Raw genomic sequence first — 15967 nt, 5'->3', positions numbered from 1 at the left:
AATAAAATATTATATTATTAATATCCTATATCGGTGTCGCCGTACCGAACAAAATCCGTATACTTACAATATGTCTAGCACGGAATAACGGCAGCGGCAGCGGTAGCGACGATATATTAAAACGATTCGATTGTTCGCTCGGAATCGTTTACTTATTTTGTTATTACTCGGTTCTCAAATGATAAGTGTACAGTATACGTTTGAGGATTATAAATAACGATTTAATGGTTTAATGGTGTACAATAGTTATACGCGCGCGTATCCTGTTGTATCCTGACGGACTAACGCTGCAGTTCCGTTTGTAAAAGTAATCTCAAACACGCGTATCCAATAATAACGACAATAAACCATTTTTTGTTTTATTATTTTATTACATCAATTGTTTGACGACGATTTTATTACTATACAAACACATGTGGGTCATAACTCCAACGACCGATTAAATGTGCACTCACGATGCTGCACGGCGTGTAAAACTCACTTTTGATCGTCTCCACGCGTGTTGTCGCTGTTTGAGCACATATTTTACTGTTCTAGTCAACGGACTGAGATAAAACGATATACGCTGGGTGTGCAGCTTATTTCATCGGTTAGGTTCGATTAGTACACGACAAACACATAACGCAATGCCGTGACATTACAATAAAATCAAATTATCAAATCAAATTCGAAGTCTATTTTTCAAAAGCAAATAGGTAGCGCGCTCTAGACGTTTTCAATGTACCCACACGTCGTACCATATTACATCCACTGCACCGCTAGAATACGCGTCGTAATATGCGTTTTACTTCACACGTCCATGTAAAACTAAACAAACTCCGTCGTACAACACGAAGTTCTGGTTCGTGACCAACTATACACGTTATGACCAGGGTTGGGATTTTAAAGCATTTGCATATTTCTTATGAGACGCTTAAAAAATAGCAGAGTAAGCTAAAATTGTGTTTCGTGATACTCAAATTAAAAATTTTATTTTGCTTTTTTTTTTGCATATTTTGTGATTTTTTTTAATTTATAGTGCATTTTGGGAATTTTTGACGTTTTTTGGCATTTTTACCTGTGTTTGAATCAAAATCGGTCTTATTTTATGAAGTTATATTTTAACAAAACACGTTTTTAGATTTTTGTCAATCGAATTATCAAGTAAATTGTAAATGTATAGATTAAGTAATTAATATAACAGCGATAATATAGTAGGTATACGATAATTTCGTATATTAGGTATCTGCTGGTTTTTTGGGGGGGTTTCTTTGTCGATTTCTATACCACAAGATTTTCTTTTTTTTGCACATTTTGTTGTTTTATTGAAAATATTTTTAGCACGTATTCAGCAAATTTAAGGTCGTATTATAGCGCATATATGGAATTTTAAGTGCTTTATAAAATCCCAACTCCGGTTACGACTAAACCGCGATAGCCGTTTGTGCGCATTATCACAAACCGATCTGTGTAGGTACTATCTATACACATCTGTCGCATACGACCGATCGTATATAACATATTATTGCGTCCGATTAATTCGATCACCTGTGACACCCGGTGCGAAGGTACGGCAGCTGTTCGCCGAGCGGAGCCAACAGCAACAGGGACCGGGCTACCAGCACCACCAGCAATTGCGGCGGCAGCGGCGGCGGAGCCTGACGGGCCGCGACCGGTCTCGGCCCCTGCGGCCGCTGTCGGGAGGCGACGACGACCCGCTCTGCAAGACCGTCTGCTTTACGGCCCCGTCGCTGGCGGGCGGCGCCGACCTGGTGGGCATCAGCAGCGCGAACGGCAGCGACGTCCGCGGCGAGCTGCTCGCGCTGTTCGGCCGGTTGCCCAACCTGGGCGGACAGCTGCTGTCGGAATCGTTCCGCGCCGGAGCCGGTAAAATGAAAACCGCCCAGTCGGCGCCCGAGCTCAAGTGGCTGCTGGACGGCGGCACGGGACCCGGCAGGGCGGGCGGCGGTCCTGCGAGGCCGGCGGCCCAGCCCGCGGCCGCAGGACCAAAGGACAAAGGAGGCGGCGGCGGGGGTCCGAGACTCGCGGGGGCGGCTACGGGCGCAGGCGACGACGGTGATTACGGTGACGATGACGACGACGACGACGACGGCGACCACGACGGACAACAGGTCATTATCGTCGTGTGCGAGCACGTCCTGCATGCGCATGCGCGCGTCTATAATGTTTTTATAAGATACTTCATAGTCCAACACGTAGTTGTTATAATTAATTGTGTTGTAGTTGTAGTGGTGTGACGTCGAGTGTGTGCTTTCGTTGAGTAGTATATAGTGTTTTGTGACACGGTAAAAGTAGTGTACCTAAGACGCGTATGTGGTCAGTGGCGTCACGAATCTGTCGGGACCCGAAATGATACGTACAATAGTATATAAAATAATAATTAATTACTTAGTTTTGGAGAGTTGCTCTCTTCGGCGAGATTGTGTTTGTCCGACTTAAATATACAGACGAAAATCGGTGGTCATGGCTGGGTTATAGCCGCGGTCGCTCTGTCCGTTTGCGCAAGTCTCCGAGCCGCATTAAAAACAAACGAATATGGCCGTACGTTTTGTCATTTTTTGAATACTGTCAAAACTTTCCACAACAAAGTATTTGTACGATATTTTTTTGGTAAAAGTGATACATAATTTTATTGAATCGACGTCCTGACGCGGCTAACCTAATGATATTTGTAATATTAATGTAATGAAAACGATTAGTGTGTTAAATCCGTTATCGCTTTTGGTAAAATGCAACTTTTGCACATATACATATTCACGTGTACCGCGGTAAATTTAATAAGTATATTTTGGTTCACACAATCACATGAAATCTACTAAAATTATTAATACTTTCTAAAGTTAAATTGTAATTTCGAAAACCGATCGAATTCGTGTTTTTAGACTAGGATATTTAGCAATCATTTTCTTTAAAATCTGATGTGTCTAAAGAAGGTAAATACAAAATATATATAATGCAAATATACAATTATTTTACGGAATTTTTTTAAACAATATCATCATATTTTTAGATTCTTCCAAATTCAAAATCGACTTCCTAAATTGCCTAGATACTTTTTCAAGGAATTCATACATACCTATATCAACATAATATAACAAAATTTAAAAAAGGTCATTATTAGTCATTACGAAATATAAGTAATTTACCACTGCTTTCAAAGTATGAAAAAATACGTTTTGCTGCAATTTCTCCAACTCTAATATGATTATCATATGATCCGCACACGATGGTGCAATTTTCAATTTTCATTTATTATTATGGTAATATACTAAAATGCATTTTATTATTTGTACATATTGAACGCTATAAGACAATATTATAATACTTAAGCAATTATTAAATCAAGGGATATTTATTTGTTCATTTTTATTTAAAGTAAGTTCTGCCAAATCTACCTATATAATATTTCTCTGTGAACAATTTTTTTCCGTCCCATCCAATACAAAAACGATAAACCAGCATGTTGTATGTATTTATGTATTATAATCACTGTTGCTCGTTTATTAGTTTTTTTTATTAAGTACCTATTTATTTAGTTTTAGTTATTACCTAGTTCATTAATTTCAAGTATTTTGGTTTACGTACCTATTAAGCGTATTTAAATTTTAAAGTATAATATTTTTATGAGGATTTTAAAGCATTAAAATTATAAATCAATGAAAGTTGAAACTTTTTTTTCATGTGTACATATTATACATTTATACATTATAAGTATAATACGTAAAGAATAATATAATTGAGATGCTACTTGTATGAAGTTATTTTTGTTTGGATGTATGTGAACTTTCAACTTATTGAATAAGTTTTTTTTTTTTAATTCAATGATTAGGTTAACTAATAAATCGACACGGAATTTAGAACACTTCAATACCAATGAAATTGCACCTTACACCGTCGACGATAAAATCTATAACAGGTATAATATTGCCTCCGACAAATTATATATCGTTTAAAAATATTATTTTCAGTTATTTGGCAATAAAGTTTGTATTCTATTTAACCACTTCATTTGGTTACTACAATTTTAAATGTTTAATGTTTTTGTAGCTTTGGTGCAATTGATATTATTTATAAATATTTAGGTACAGTATTTATTTAATTATACTGTTATTTTGTATGTATAATATTTGAGAGTATTTCGTATTAATTTATTACTGGTATAAGCACTATAAACGTGTGAAATGTATTTGTTTATTTTTTTTGATTTGTGTATAGATATATTCGGTATATTATGTTTTTAAAATGTAATTTTACAAAACAGTATTTTTTATTATTTTAATAATATTAAAACTTATTGTGTACGCATATTATATACCATAGCTTTTAGTCAATTTTGAATATTTTTAATACGATAACTGCTTTGCTTTAATTATTATACTTTAATTTAACAATGAAGTCAATGTCCTTCTATTAGTATAAATATGTTTATTATCCGTGTTATTGTCTATGACTGACTATAGTATATTAATTGGTATTATATCGTGAACTGTAGGTATGTAATTATGTTTGGTATTGAATTTATAATATATTTGTGATTTGTCGGAGTTGGTATTATTATATAAGTACAGTTGGTATTTTTTTTTTTGTACCTAGTGGAAGTATTAAATATGTGAAATACCTATGAATTTAAAATGTTAAACGTTACATTGTACGTGTTCGTACAGACTTTCAGAAAAAAAAATAGGTAGGTACTGACCAAATAGCATGTCATGAAACAGTTATCAATTTTATCGTAGTTTGAATTTAATATTCTGTATCCGACTTTTATAGTTTTATTTTTTATTTTATAATACATACTGAAATATAATATTTTAATATAGTAGTATAATATTGTTAGTATTATTAATTATTATAATATTATTACAAAACGGTTAATAGTAATGTTAAGTAGTAACAAAAATAGCATAGTGTATAATGCACGCACGTGAGTCATATTATTGCATGAGTTCTTAAGTCATAACAGCAGAAAATTTAAAACAGTACTTATAAAAATGTAAGATACAAACATAATGATTACCTATATTATGTATGATATAAATTTTAAATAATAATAGATACTAATATCCGAACAACTCACTAAACTAGATAAGAATATACGCTGTACATTTTAAAGTAAATGTATATCCTTATTATTATTTTTTTTTTTATTCAAAAAGTGAAAAACCATCAGAAATTACATAGGATACAAAAATATTAATTACCTTACTACCTTAGTGCTCACTTCTAAATTCCTTCTAAATTGTTTTATTGTTTTTAGTTTTAGAGATTGAAGATTGTCATATTTATTTATTTGTAAATCTCGTAAATGACAATAATAATAATAGTATAATGATATTCTTAAAAGTGTTATTCTTAAATCAGTTTTATTATTATAATACGATTTTCCTGTTAAATTTTACAAATGTATTATAATGTATAGGTTTTGTACAGCGTACCTACTTATTTAGTAATCAACAATTATTTATCAGTCAACTATTGTTTTAGACAAATATCATCAATATTTTATCAATAATCAATTTAGCAATGATACAGAAATTAACCCTTTTTTGATTGTATGTTTCTTTTATTGATCAAAACAAATAGAAGATTTCTACTTCAGTGTAAACTTCAACAGGTGTATACAATTGTATGAGTATTATATTTTTTAAACAGTTCATAATGTATTTGAATAGAAAAAAAAATAAGTGGATAACAGCTCTGCTGTACAGTAGGTATAGAGTGGACGGTTTAGTATATAGATAATGAAATAAAGGAGGAGAAAATGAGAGTGATTTCTTCACAAATATCGTTGTTGTTTTTTTAAACATAGTTTATAGTATGGTTAAAGAAAAAATATTGCCACATAAAACCGATAATTTATTAACGTATCTACTTAATCTATTATAATATGATGTAGCAAGATTATTTTTTAAGTTATAAAAAATCGATAAAAACTAAATGAGCAGAGAAATAAATAGTTCTAGATTCTAAACTAAAATCAAAAAAATTTATCATGTGACTCTTTTTGTATGCCATTAAGTGTTGAAACGGTCAAACATGTATAAAAATTAAAGCTGACACTGACAAATCGCTATAGAGTAGTCCGTTTGACACGGCCCCAGCGCCTGCACGTCTCTTCTCATCCGTACGTGTGTAATATTTTGAAAAACAAAATTATGTAAATAAAATTCTAATCTACATAATTGGTAAAATTTTCAAGTATCTACGACTAATATTTTTTAAATAATAAAAAGTATTTAAAATCGTTATCGTTATACGATTTCATAAAAATTTTAAACTTAAGTACTAAAAACGTTATGAATTCCCAACAAAATTACAAAATGACTTGTAAATTTACCCGATTTTTGCATATTACGTAAAAATTTGAACTTTGAATAATTTATAATATATATATATATTATTACATATAATAGGTACTACTATTAGGTATCTATTTTGCTTTATACGAATAAAACGAAAATAAAAAATGTATTAACTAAAAATATAAAGTAATAATTGAAAATGTGAGTGATAGATTATCATTAGACTTGTAGGTGTATAAATCATCGACCATCATAGTACGATTGCGTAAAAATCGCACAAAACACGTAAATAAAAAAAAAAGTTTTCAAAGTTACTATACTGTTTAAGTTGAAAAGTTTAAAAAACTACGCTCACAACCATAGTGGTTACACAACTCGGACGATCTGTATAATAATAATTAGTGTTCGTTTGTCCACAGCAACAGTCGCAGCGACCGGCGGGCCGAATAAACAGCAAGACCGCGGTCGTGAAAAAACCATTGGCCGCGGTCAACGGTAACGTCGGCGGCGGCGGTGGCGGTGGCGGTGGCGGTGTGGGCCGCGTCGCTAAAAAGCCGACGTCCAACGACTCCAACAGGTTGCTATTGCCGCCCGTCGTGCAGCCGACGGTGATCAACGCGCTGGCGGCGGGCGCCGGTGCGGCCGCGGCGTTGGCCAGCGTGAGCGCGGCCACGGCGGCCGGGGCTCAGAAACCGGTGGTCAGGGCCGGCAAATTGCCCGCACAAAAGCCGGCCGCTCCTCGGCGCGTGGCTCCGCTGCCGGCCAAGACCTCTCCCCGGCCGCCGGCCGTCAAGAACGCCACGCCCGCCACGACGACGACGACCCGACCGCAACCCGTGAAGCAGCAACTGTCCGCGGACAGGGGCCCGCCGGCCAAGGGCATGGCCCGTTGTCCGCTGTGCGCCCGGGACTTTGCGGCCGACAGGCTGCCCAAGCACGAGGAGGTGTGCCGGCGCACGCGCGAACGCGACCGCAAGCGCAAGGTGTTCGACACGAGCAAAAAGCGGCTGGAAGCCGTGGCCGCCGAGGCCGGCGTGGACGTTTCGTCGTTTAAGAAAAAGGTCTGTAACTCGGGTGGGGTATACGAACGCGTGTTAGTACGCGTCGCGAATCACTCATAAATTACTGTTTGCATAAAAACCGGAAAATGAACTGTTTGGGCTACGTCATGGGTATATGGTAGATATATATACATAGACTATAAATAAAAAATTTTTAGAATATTATTTTAAAATATTTAGTCCATTTTGAGAGAAAAAAATAATGATTTCTTATAATTTCAATAAAAAGGTAAAAAGGTATCTGGAAAAATTGTTTGCGGGATCATTTAAAGCAAATGGATGTAATAATAACTATCATTTTTTTTTTTTTGTGTCATTTTGACAAAAAAAAAACACGTAATGATAATACTTTTATATAGCCATGATGTTCGTTAACATGATGGTCAATCTATAGGTAATAAATGCTGGCTGTTATTTACCCATACTAATAAGAACAAAATATTTATTTATCAATTATTCAACATTTTTTTTATGTTTTAATTTAAATTTAATTATATATTATTTTGTTTATATATTATACTTTTATAGTGTAATAATTCCATTACAGAGGTGTAGAACTCATTTTAATATGATAATTTGATATTTAACGAATAACGTAAAAATAAATAATGAAAATTAACATTTATTTACATAATTTCGCATATTTTTGAATTAAAAAATTAGCAGAATACAAACATAATACTTAATTGCAATTTTTAGAGAATAAAAGCATCATGTTTTAGAAATATTTAGAGAATATAAATCCGGACTTTAACTCATCATTATATTATATAATATCGTTATTATAAAATTAATCAAATGTCGTACGGAGCCCTGCTGTTGACGATTGATAGGTTAAAACAATCGTAAATGCAAAACACAGTGTTCCACCCACACGACACCGTTACTCGAATCGAGTGCGCCCCATACGGTCGTACATAATGTCCCTTGACCTTACGCCGTTACACCAGCAACAGCGGATCTAATGCATGCGTTTCGTTTTACGTGTAGAGCCAAAAGGAGGACCAGCGAGTCGCTGAGAAACTCCAGAAGAAGAAGGATGCGTGGCGCCGAAAGCACGATCAGCTCGTGCGCAACGTTCGGGCCGCGCGGGCTGTGCAGCGACACTTGGCCGCAGGAGGCACGGTAAAGGACTTGCCACCGGAGCTGGAGAACGCGGCGGCGGACCAGGACGACGAGGTTGACTCGGACCTGGTTAAGTGCCCGCACTGCGGACGTACGTTCAACGAGGCTTCGGCAGAGAGGCACATACCTTTGTGCGCCGACCGGCAACGGAACGCGGCCGCCCGCATGCAGAACAACAAGAAACGGTGAATTTCATCGTTTTCACCGTCGCCGCCACCACAACAACAGTAATATTATTGTTATCATTACAATATTAATTATTACTTTATTAAGTCCCGAGTTCACACTATACAATTTACGACCACGAGGAGTTGTGTACGTTTGTCCCGTGACTTAAGAATACGCCAGTGCACTATATATTATTTATTTACCCTCTCCGAATCACATACGATGTAGAGAAAAACGTATTCATTGTCTAAACTAAATATCCTTTCTAAAAAATTTAAAACCTGCTTAAGAGGACGTTATATCCGTATTTGTTATCTCTATCTTACTAACAAACCTACATCATATTTTTAAACTGATTTAAACAGTCGTAAAAAAAATGTGTACCTATGGCAGCAAAATCCTAAATACGCCTCTGGTTATACAAGAAATAATTTGGTGTTGTAAAGATGTGTGCAAAATGTAAATAAGTTATAATCCTAGTAAACGTATCTAAACTATCACAGCCCACGGTACATTATTGTACAATACATTGAAAAAACGGATAGATTTATGTGTTATGTCCGTTTTGTTTACCTACATACTTATGGAAAATACTGAAAATTCCTTACAAGAAGAAATAGTGAAAGTAATAATATTTTATAAAAAAAAAAAAATTATTTTTTTTTAAAAGTCTTTGGGTATGACATTTTTCAATAATCCAATTACAATATATAGATTTCTGTAAGCCCACTAAGCCCCAACTCATATTTATTTTATTACAAAATACATTCGTCTCACTTGGCTCATAATCTAAAATTAGAAAATTGCAACTATAATATTTTATCGTCAATAGTCACGTCATTTCTGGTACAGCAGTTATTGTATTATATCTTACGTATTTTTTTGTGTGTTACGTACACCTATAGTATTAATAGTATTATATAGTACCAATAGTACCATTCGTAGTATTTATTGTCAATGTTGTTGATTTAATGAAAACAACTTAAAAAACCAATTGTATCCGTACCGTTGTAATACATAATATTTAATATTTTTTTTTATATAATTTTCAGATTAAACAACAATATGAATGACAAAAACGACAGTGATGAACTCAATCACTACCTATTATCGCCACTGTGGTCATTTACATACAACTTGAATCTGCCTAAAAATTTTAATGACTCAATATTTAGAGTCAATATGTTTATGGAGTTTGGAGTGTCACGTTTTATCATTATATATATATGCAGTATATAAAAAGTCTAAAAGTTGAATTATTTTATGTTAAACGTACAAAAAGTACAAAATGTTTTCACATTTCTCAGTCAAACGATATTCAATGACTTTAAGTTAAAATGATATTATATCAAGTCCGAGTTTTGTGTCCAAGTAAATGTGAAGATTACAATGATATATTAAAATACATAATGTTATCTCAATCGAAAACCACCTTCGTCATAGAATATGTATATTGTATATACTATATTGTATTATATTGCCTACAGTAGTAGTATTTATGTACTCTAGGTATTGACTTTTATTTTATTATTTTATGATTAATGTTATTTCTAATTTTATTGATCCGTTGTAACTGTAATTGATGTATTTTTGAGGCTGTTTTAGCCATTTATCGATTAATCAATTAATTTATAATTAAACGTATTTTTTTTTTTAAATAATGATGATTAATATATTACCTTATCCTGTTGTACATTTTTATAAATTGGTGCTGATGATCTTGCATTACTTATATTATAAATATAAATAATTAAAACTTTTTAATATTTTGCAAATATTTTTTTTTTATAATATCAAGAAAAATGCGGAATTGTATAAACTTTGTACCCCTTTTTCATTTTTACTACCTATATCTTTAACCTTAAAATTAATAATATTCTACTACTTTTGGGTTCAATTGTACCTACTTATAATCTACAATATGTATTGTTATATTCACGATAACCCTGTAAACTCGGAATATTCAAAAGATTGTGTAAAGGCCATAATTTTGAATTCTGTGGGTAGTGGATTGTGAGTAAAACTTGTCTTGTGTGTTGTATAAAATGATCATTATTTTTTTGACTATGTATCGAGCATTCACACGTCAAGATCAAAACTTTAAAAACAGCTATACGCCCGTGTCTGATAAAAATATTGGTAGACACTTGTAAATTAGTAAATGTATATTATTATTAACATTGTATAACGTATATATTATGTTAAATTAAATTCTGAAACTAATGGTACCTAATAGTTTGAAATTTGTGAGATCAATATTGAGTGTTTTATTAACGATTCTAAATTTAAATCGAGTATTTTTACACAAAACAATGATTTAAAATGACCAAAAAAACCGCGGAAACGAACACACCTAACTACGGGTCGAATATTCGCGCTACTATAGACAACACGCCGCGTTTAATCTCTACATGCAGGCGAAGCCTATGAATCGAGGCTTAAAGCACAAAAAAAAAGTCCCCCTATATTATACATATAATTATATTGTAAACTCAATAAAAATGTACGAATATTTTCAACAATTTGTAAATCTTCTAACTTTGGATCTTGAACGCTATATATACTGCTCTACACCAGTGGTCTGCAAAGTCAAAACTACGGCTCACAGGTAGTACTCTGCCCGTCGACAGCTCTTATCCGACACTCCAAATGACAATGATAAATGTATTTAAACATATTATAATATGTATATCAAAATTCGCTATCGTCCATACCTATATACATCCATACATGCATTAATCTGCGTAGTACTGTAGTCTCTATTATTCTCAGGATTGAACGTGAAACGAACAAAAAAAAAAATATAGCAACCTCTAACATTATTCTACAAAATTTCTTATACAAAACGTGGGTTAAGTCTCTCTCTCGATATTCATATACGATATATACCTATGTATTGCCTTCACATATTTTTATAACGATTTCAAATGGTCGGTTTAACATTACACTGTCAAATATAATTCATACCTTGCAGTATCTGTACATAGGTAATATTTTATAATATAAGAATATTATTAAGTATTAATATATACGTTATACATATACGTACGCATATATTACATAGGTACGGATATACCTAAGTATATAAAGAGAGAGAGAAAGAAAGAAATAGAGAGAACTCGGTTAGCAGTAAAACTTACCGTATATTTCCTTCCAAACAGCACGGAATAAGTTATTATATATTTGATAATATATAAAGTATAAGACAAAAACCGGAAGCCGCGCACGATCACTTAATCGGCGACGTACGACGACAACGCGCGAGCTCCGCGTCCGGGATGGTTGACGCGGCTCCGCGTAATAGCCATATTTTGAATTCAAACGGCATTTACGCGGAATGCCGCTAATTACTTTTCTCACCGACCGCCAGATGACGACGGACGACACCGACGTCCGCACGCGGACCGACCGAGCCGCCGACGCCCGACACCGCGAACCGGACCCAGGCTAGTCAGTCTTGTGATCCGCGTCTTACCGCACACGCTCCGATTCGCTGTTTTTCCCCTTTTGTTTTACACACGTTGCTACTATTGTTTTTTTTTTCGTCTCGCCCTACGCGGTATTGTTTTTTTCTTTTTTGTTGTTTTATTTTAGAGTTTTGTTCGTTGCATTCTCCCTCAAAATAAAACCAACTCACACCGCCGACAAACAGCGTTAGTTTTTTTTCTTCCCCTTCACCTCTCAATCCTCACACTCTTGGACCGCGCCGTGCCCGCACCAGGTCCGCGTCATACGGTCGACAAGCCGATTTCGCGGACCGGTCCTGATCATCTAAACTTTCAGTCTAATCAGTGATAGCGATAGTCTCAGTCTTGTGATCCGCGCGACCGTGCGAAGTACGCGACACAGTCGTCCGCACCACTGTTTTTTCCTCCGAGTAGATCTTGTTTTGTTCTTTTTTTTTATTATTATTCTATGATATTTTTTACGACTGCAAAACCGTACCGCGCACGCGACGCATCTGTTTGTATCGATAAAAATGTTCCACCGAAAAACGCCGAATTGTGTTTTTTTTTTTTCATTTGTTTCTGTAATCCCATCTCCCACTCGCCGCGGAATAGCAACGCAAACGCGTCAAATTGGCTCTCTGTACAGGAATCACCGGTAAGTAAAACATCAACCTGTAACTCACCTCTCATTCACTGAGTACCCTCAATCCCACCTTGTGCAATTTGCGTAAAATTTCTGGTTATACGACAAAAACGTGGTTTGCTGCTTGTAACGGGAAAACCAGGGAAAAACCTTCGTTACGCAACACGTTACGTAACGATACGCCGCGCCGCCTGACTTTCAGCAAATACCCACTAATCACTATAGTATACGATCGAAATTATTACGACGATAAAATAATATTATTTATAGGAATATACGTCGTATTATTTATAAGAATATTATCGATTATTTGTTTACGGACGCACCGACAACAACGCACTCGTCATAGCAGGCACACGCGGATTAGGTAGGAACAATAGACCATAAAGGACGCTGTTTCATGTTTGTTATCATTGTATACGAAAAACGATTCTGAACGGAGATGATTTGTCAGTCTAGTATATTTAACGTTATGTATAAATACAAACTATTTTATGAATTTTGAACTACAAAATAATTTGCAAATATTCATGATTTTGACGAATTTTTGTCACAATTTGAACTTCAAATACTAATAAAAAAAAATTGTGCCTATGTATTCTTATAATTTTTTAATTATTATAAGAATAACATATGAGAAACTTTGTATAAAATTTTCAAGTATTTTGATTGGGCTAAAAAAATGTTATCGACACTTCAAAAAAAAAAAAAAAAAATTCAAAAAAATTGAAAATTTCAGTTGTCTATAAAAAACTCGAAATATTTCGAAAATTAAATCATGTAAAGATAATGCCAATATAAATAACTGACAAAATTTTCAAGTATCTACGACTTATACTTTTTGAATAATAACAAATATTTAAAGTCGTTTGAGGATAAATCGTTATCGTTACGCGATTTCGTAAAAATTTAAAATTCAAACGCACTTAAAATTTTTTCTATAATGATACTTCAAGTTTTCTCTATAGCTACTTGAAGAAAAACCTATGAAAAACTTAGTGTTATATTTTTAATCCTTAGATATTAACACAAAACATTTTATGATTTTTCAACTTCAAAATTACTTGCAAATTTTCGCGTTTTCGACAGATTTCGTTAAAATTTGAACTATAAACGCTTATATAAAAAAATTGTGACAACGATTTTTTTTTTAACTGCAATAAGAACAACTCATAAGAAACCTTGTATTAAATTTTCAAGTTTTTTTGGTCATTCAAAATTATTTTACCGACATTTCAAAAAAATTCGCATAAATATCGAAAATTTCAGTCTATAAATAACTCAAAAATAGTCAAAAATTTTTGAAAATTTAACTGTATATAGATAACACTATCATAAACATTTGGTGAAAATTTCAAGTATTTACAGTGATTAGTTTTTGAATTACAACCATATAAAAAAATCGATTCGGTCGAAAACTGGTTTTGCGTAAAAATTCCCGTTTTTCCGTCATTTTTTTTTTTGTTTTTCTCGATTTTCTTGAAAACTGTTGAAAAATATTTACTTTTTACCTCTATAATGCACCAAGGATATTCACTTTTCCATCGAAACCATTCCCGAAGTTTGAAATTGAAGCATTATTTCGACTAGTTATGCTGTAACACAGACACAAAAAAAAAAAAACATACATCATTGTAAAATCAATACATTCATCACTCTGTTCAGAATCTAAAATACCTAGTAGAGTAGGATTATTTAAAAATAATATTTATAAGTCATTATAATTTAAATTCCTAAATAAAATTGGAAAATACAAATGCTTTTAATAATTTCTGTAACTAAATGTGTTTGAAACCCGTCATATATATATACCATGTTATATATTTTAAATCAGAGGTTCCCACCAGAGCCTGATTTACCAAATATATGGCTCAGGACAAAATAAAAAATAAATTTTTATTTCAACAAAATAATACATTAGTATATAATATTACATAGTTAGTGATAGTCACCGGTGGGCTCCTTGGCCACGTAGGCTCAAGACAAATGTCTATTTTGTCCGTGCGTAAATATGGCCCTGGTTCCCATCAACCTATGGTACGCAGACCATACCTACCTACAAAATTTAAACAAATATTTTAATTTTATATTAATTATATTAATTTAATATCTTTATTAGTAAAGGAAATACAAGCCCAAAAATCACATCAACTTATTTTTATAATTTTAATTTACTTTTGATAAAAATAATAATACAATATACATTTTTTTAATAATAGTTATTTGTGTTAAATTGTTGATAAATGTAAAACTTTTAGTTAAACTTGAACAATAACAAACGTTATAATATGTAAGCTATAAAGAATTTATAGGAATTTCACTTTATTTTATTTATTCATAACCTAAATTATAAAATGTGTAAAAAATTGATTTTTGGCTATGAGAATAATTAATAAAGTCTAAAATGTATAGTGGTCTGTGACGTATCGAAAGTTCTCCAAGTAGTTCAGTGTCAAAAAAATTAAACCACCGATTTAAATATGTTTCAAAATAGTATAGACATAGTAATTTGTATTTTATACTCTGTTCATTCATTTTACTAATTTTAATCTCAAAATATTATCCAATAAGATATATTTGTATGACATTGTCACTGATGTCATGAATGCCTGTACGGTATCCCTTGCCCAACAACTGAATCAACTCACGATAAGTACACACTGTTAAGCATTATACATACTTTTTTTTGTATAATATGTAAATAAAAAACAACGGTCATCTTTTAAAATTATATAGATCACTTTTTCCTGTATTGTCTACATACTTCTTTTGGTATTATAAATAATATTCACATATCATACAATCATTAAGTTATTATTTAAATGTGTTTATTTTAATAAATACCCATCAATGTTTCTTTCTATACAGCCATTTTTTTATGTACTGAAATACAATGGTACAGTAATGAAATAATAAAACTACAAAATATAAAATATCAATGCCCCAATGCACATTCTTCATGTAGATACCTAATTATTTGATTATCTATGCCTAACCCTGTCAATAAATCTAATTATTTTATTTTTATGATCTTAACTCTATTCATATGCTAAACAAAATACCATCATTCAAAATTTGTGGACCTTAAATGATTTATAATTTATTAACAATATTAACTCTGAAATTATATATTTAATATAGTTATTTATGTATTATATAGATGACAACAATCAATCATAACTATTATTATGGGGAACAAGCTGCTCCCATAAAAAGTGA

The 15967-nt window shown here is 33.0% G+C and overlaps 1 protein-coding gene across 4 annotated transcripts in view; it reads left to right on the top strand.

The window, feature by feature from the left end:
• Positions 1–15967, top strand: part of LOC114119189 (uncharacterized) — a 31870-nt gene extending 15903 nt beyond the window's left edge. For 3 of the 4 annotated variants that reach the window (XM_050206250.1, XM_050206248.1, XM_050206249.1), the window contains exons 4-7: positions 1548–2111; positions 6722–7363; positions 8354–8715; positions 9709–11870. In XM_050206250.1, the coding sequence (XP_050062207.1) occupies positions 1548–2111; positions 6722–7363; positions 8354–8677 (1530 nt within the window). In that variant the 3' untranslated portion in view covers positions 8678–8715; positions 9709–11870. Of the gene's footprint in view, positions 1–1547; positions 2112–6721; positions 7364–8353; positions 8716–9708; positions 12761–15908 lie in introns of those variants that run through there. The other variant, XR_007605762.1, reaches the window with a different exon arrangement.

The sequence above is a fragment of the Aphis gossypii genome, chromosome X (genome assembly GCF_020184175.1).
Source record: "Aphis gossypii isolate Hap1 chromosome X, ASM2018417v2, whole genome shotgun sequence".
NCBI lineage: Eukaryota > Metazoa > Arthropoda > Insecta > Hemiptera > Aphididae > Aphis > Aphis gossypii.
This window is presented reverse-complemented; position numbering and strand designations above follow the sequence as displayed.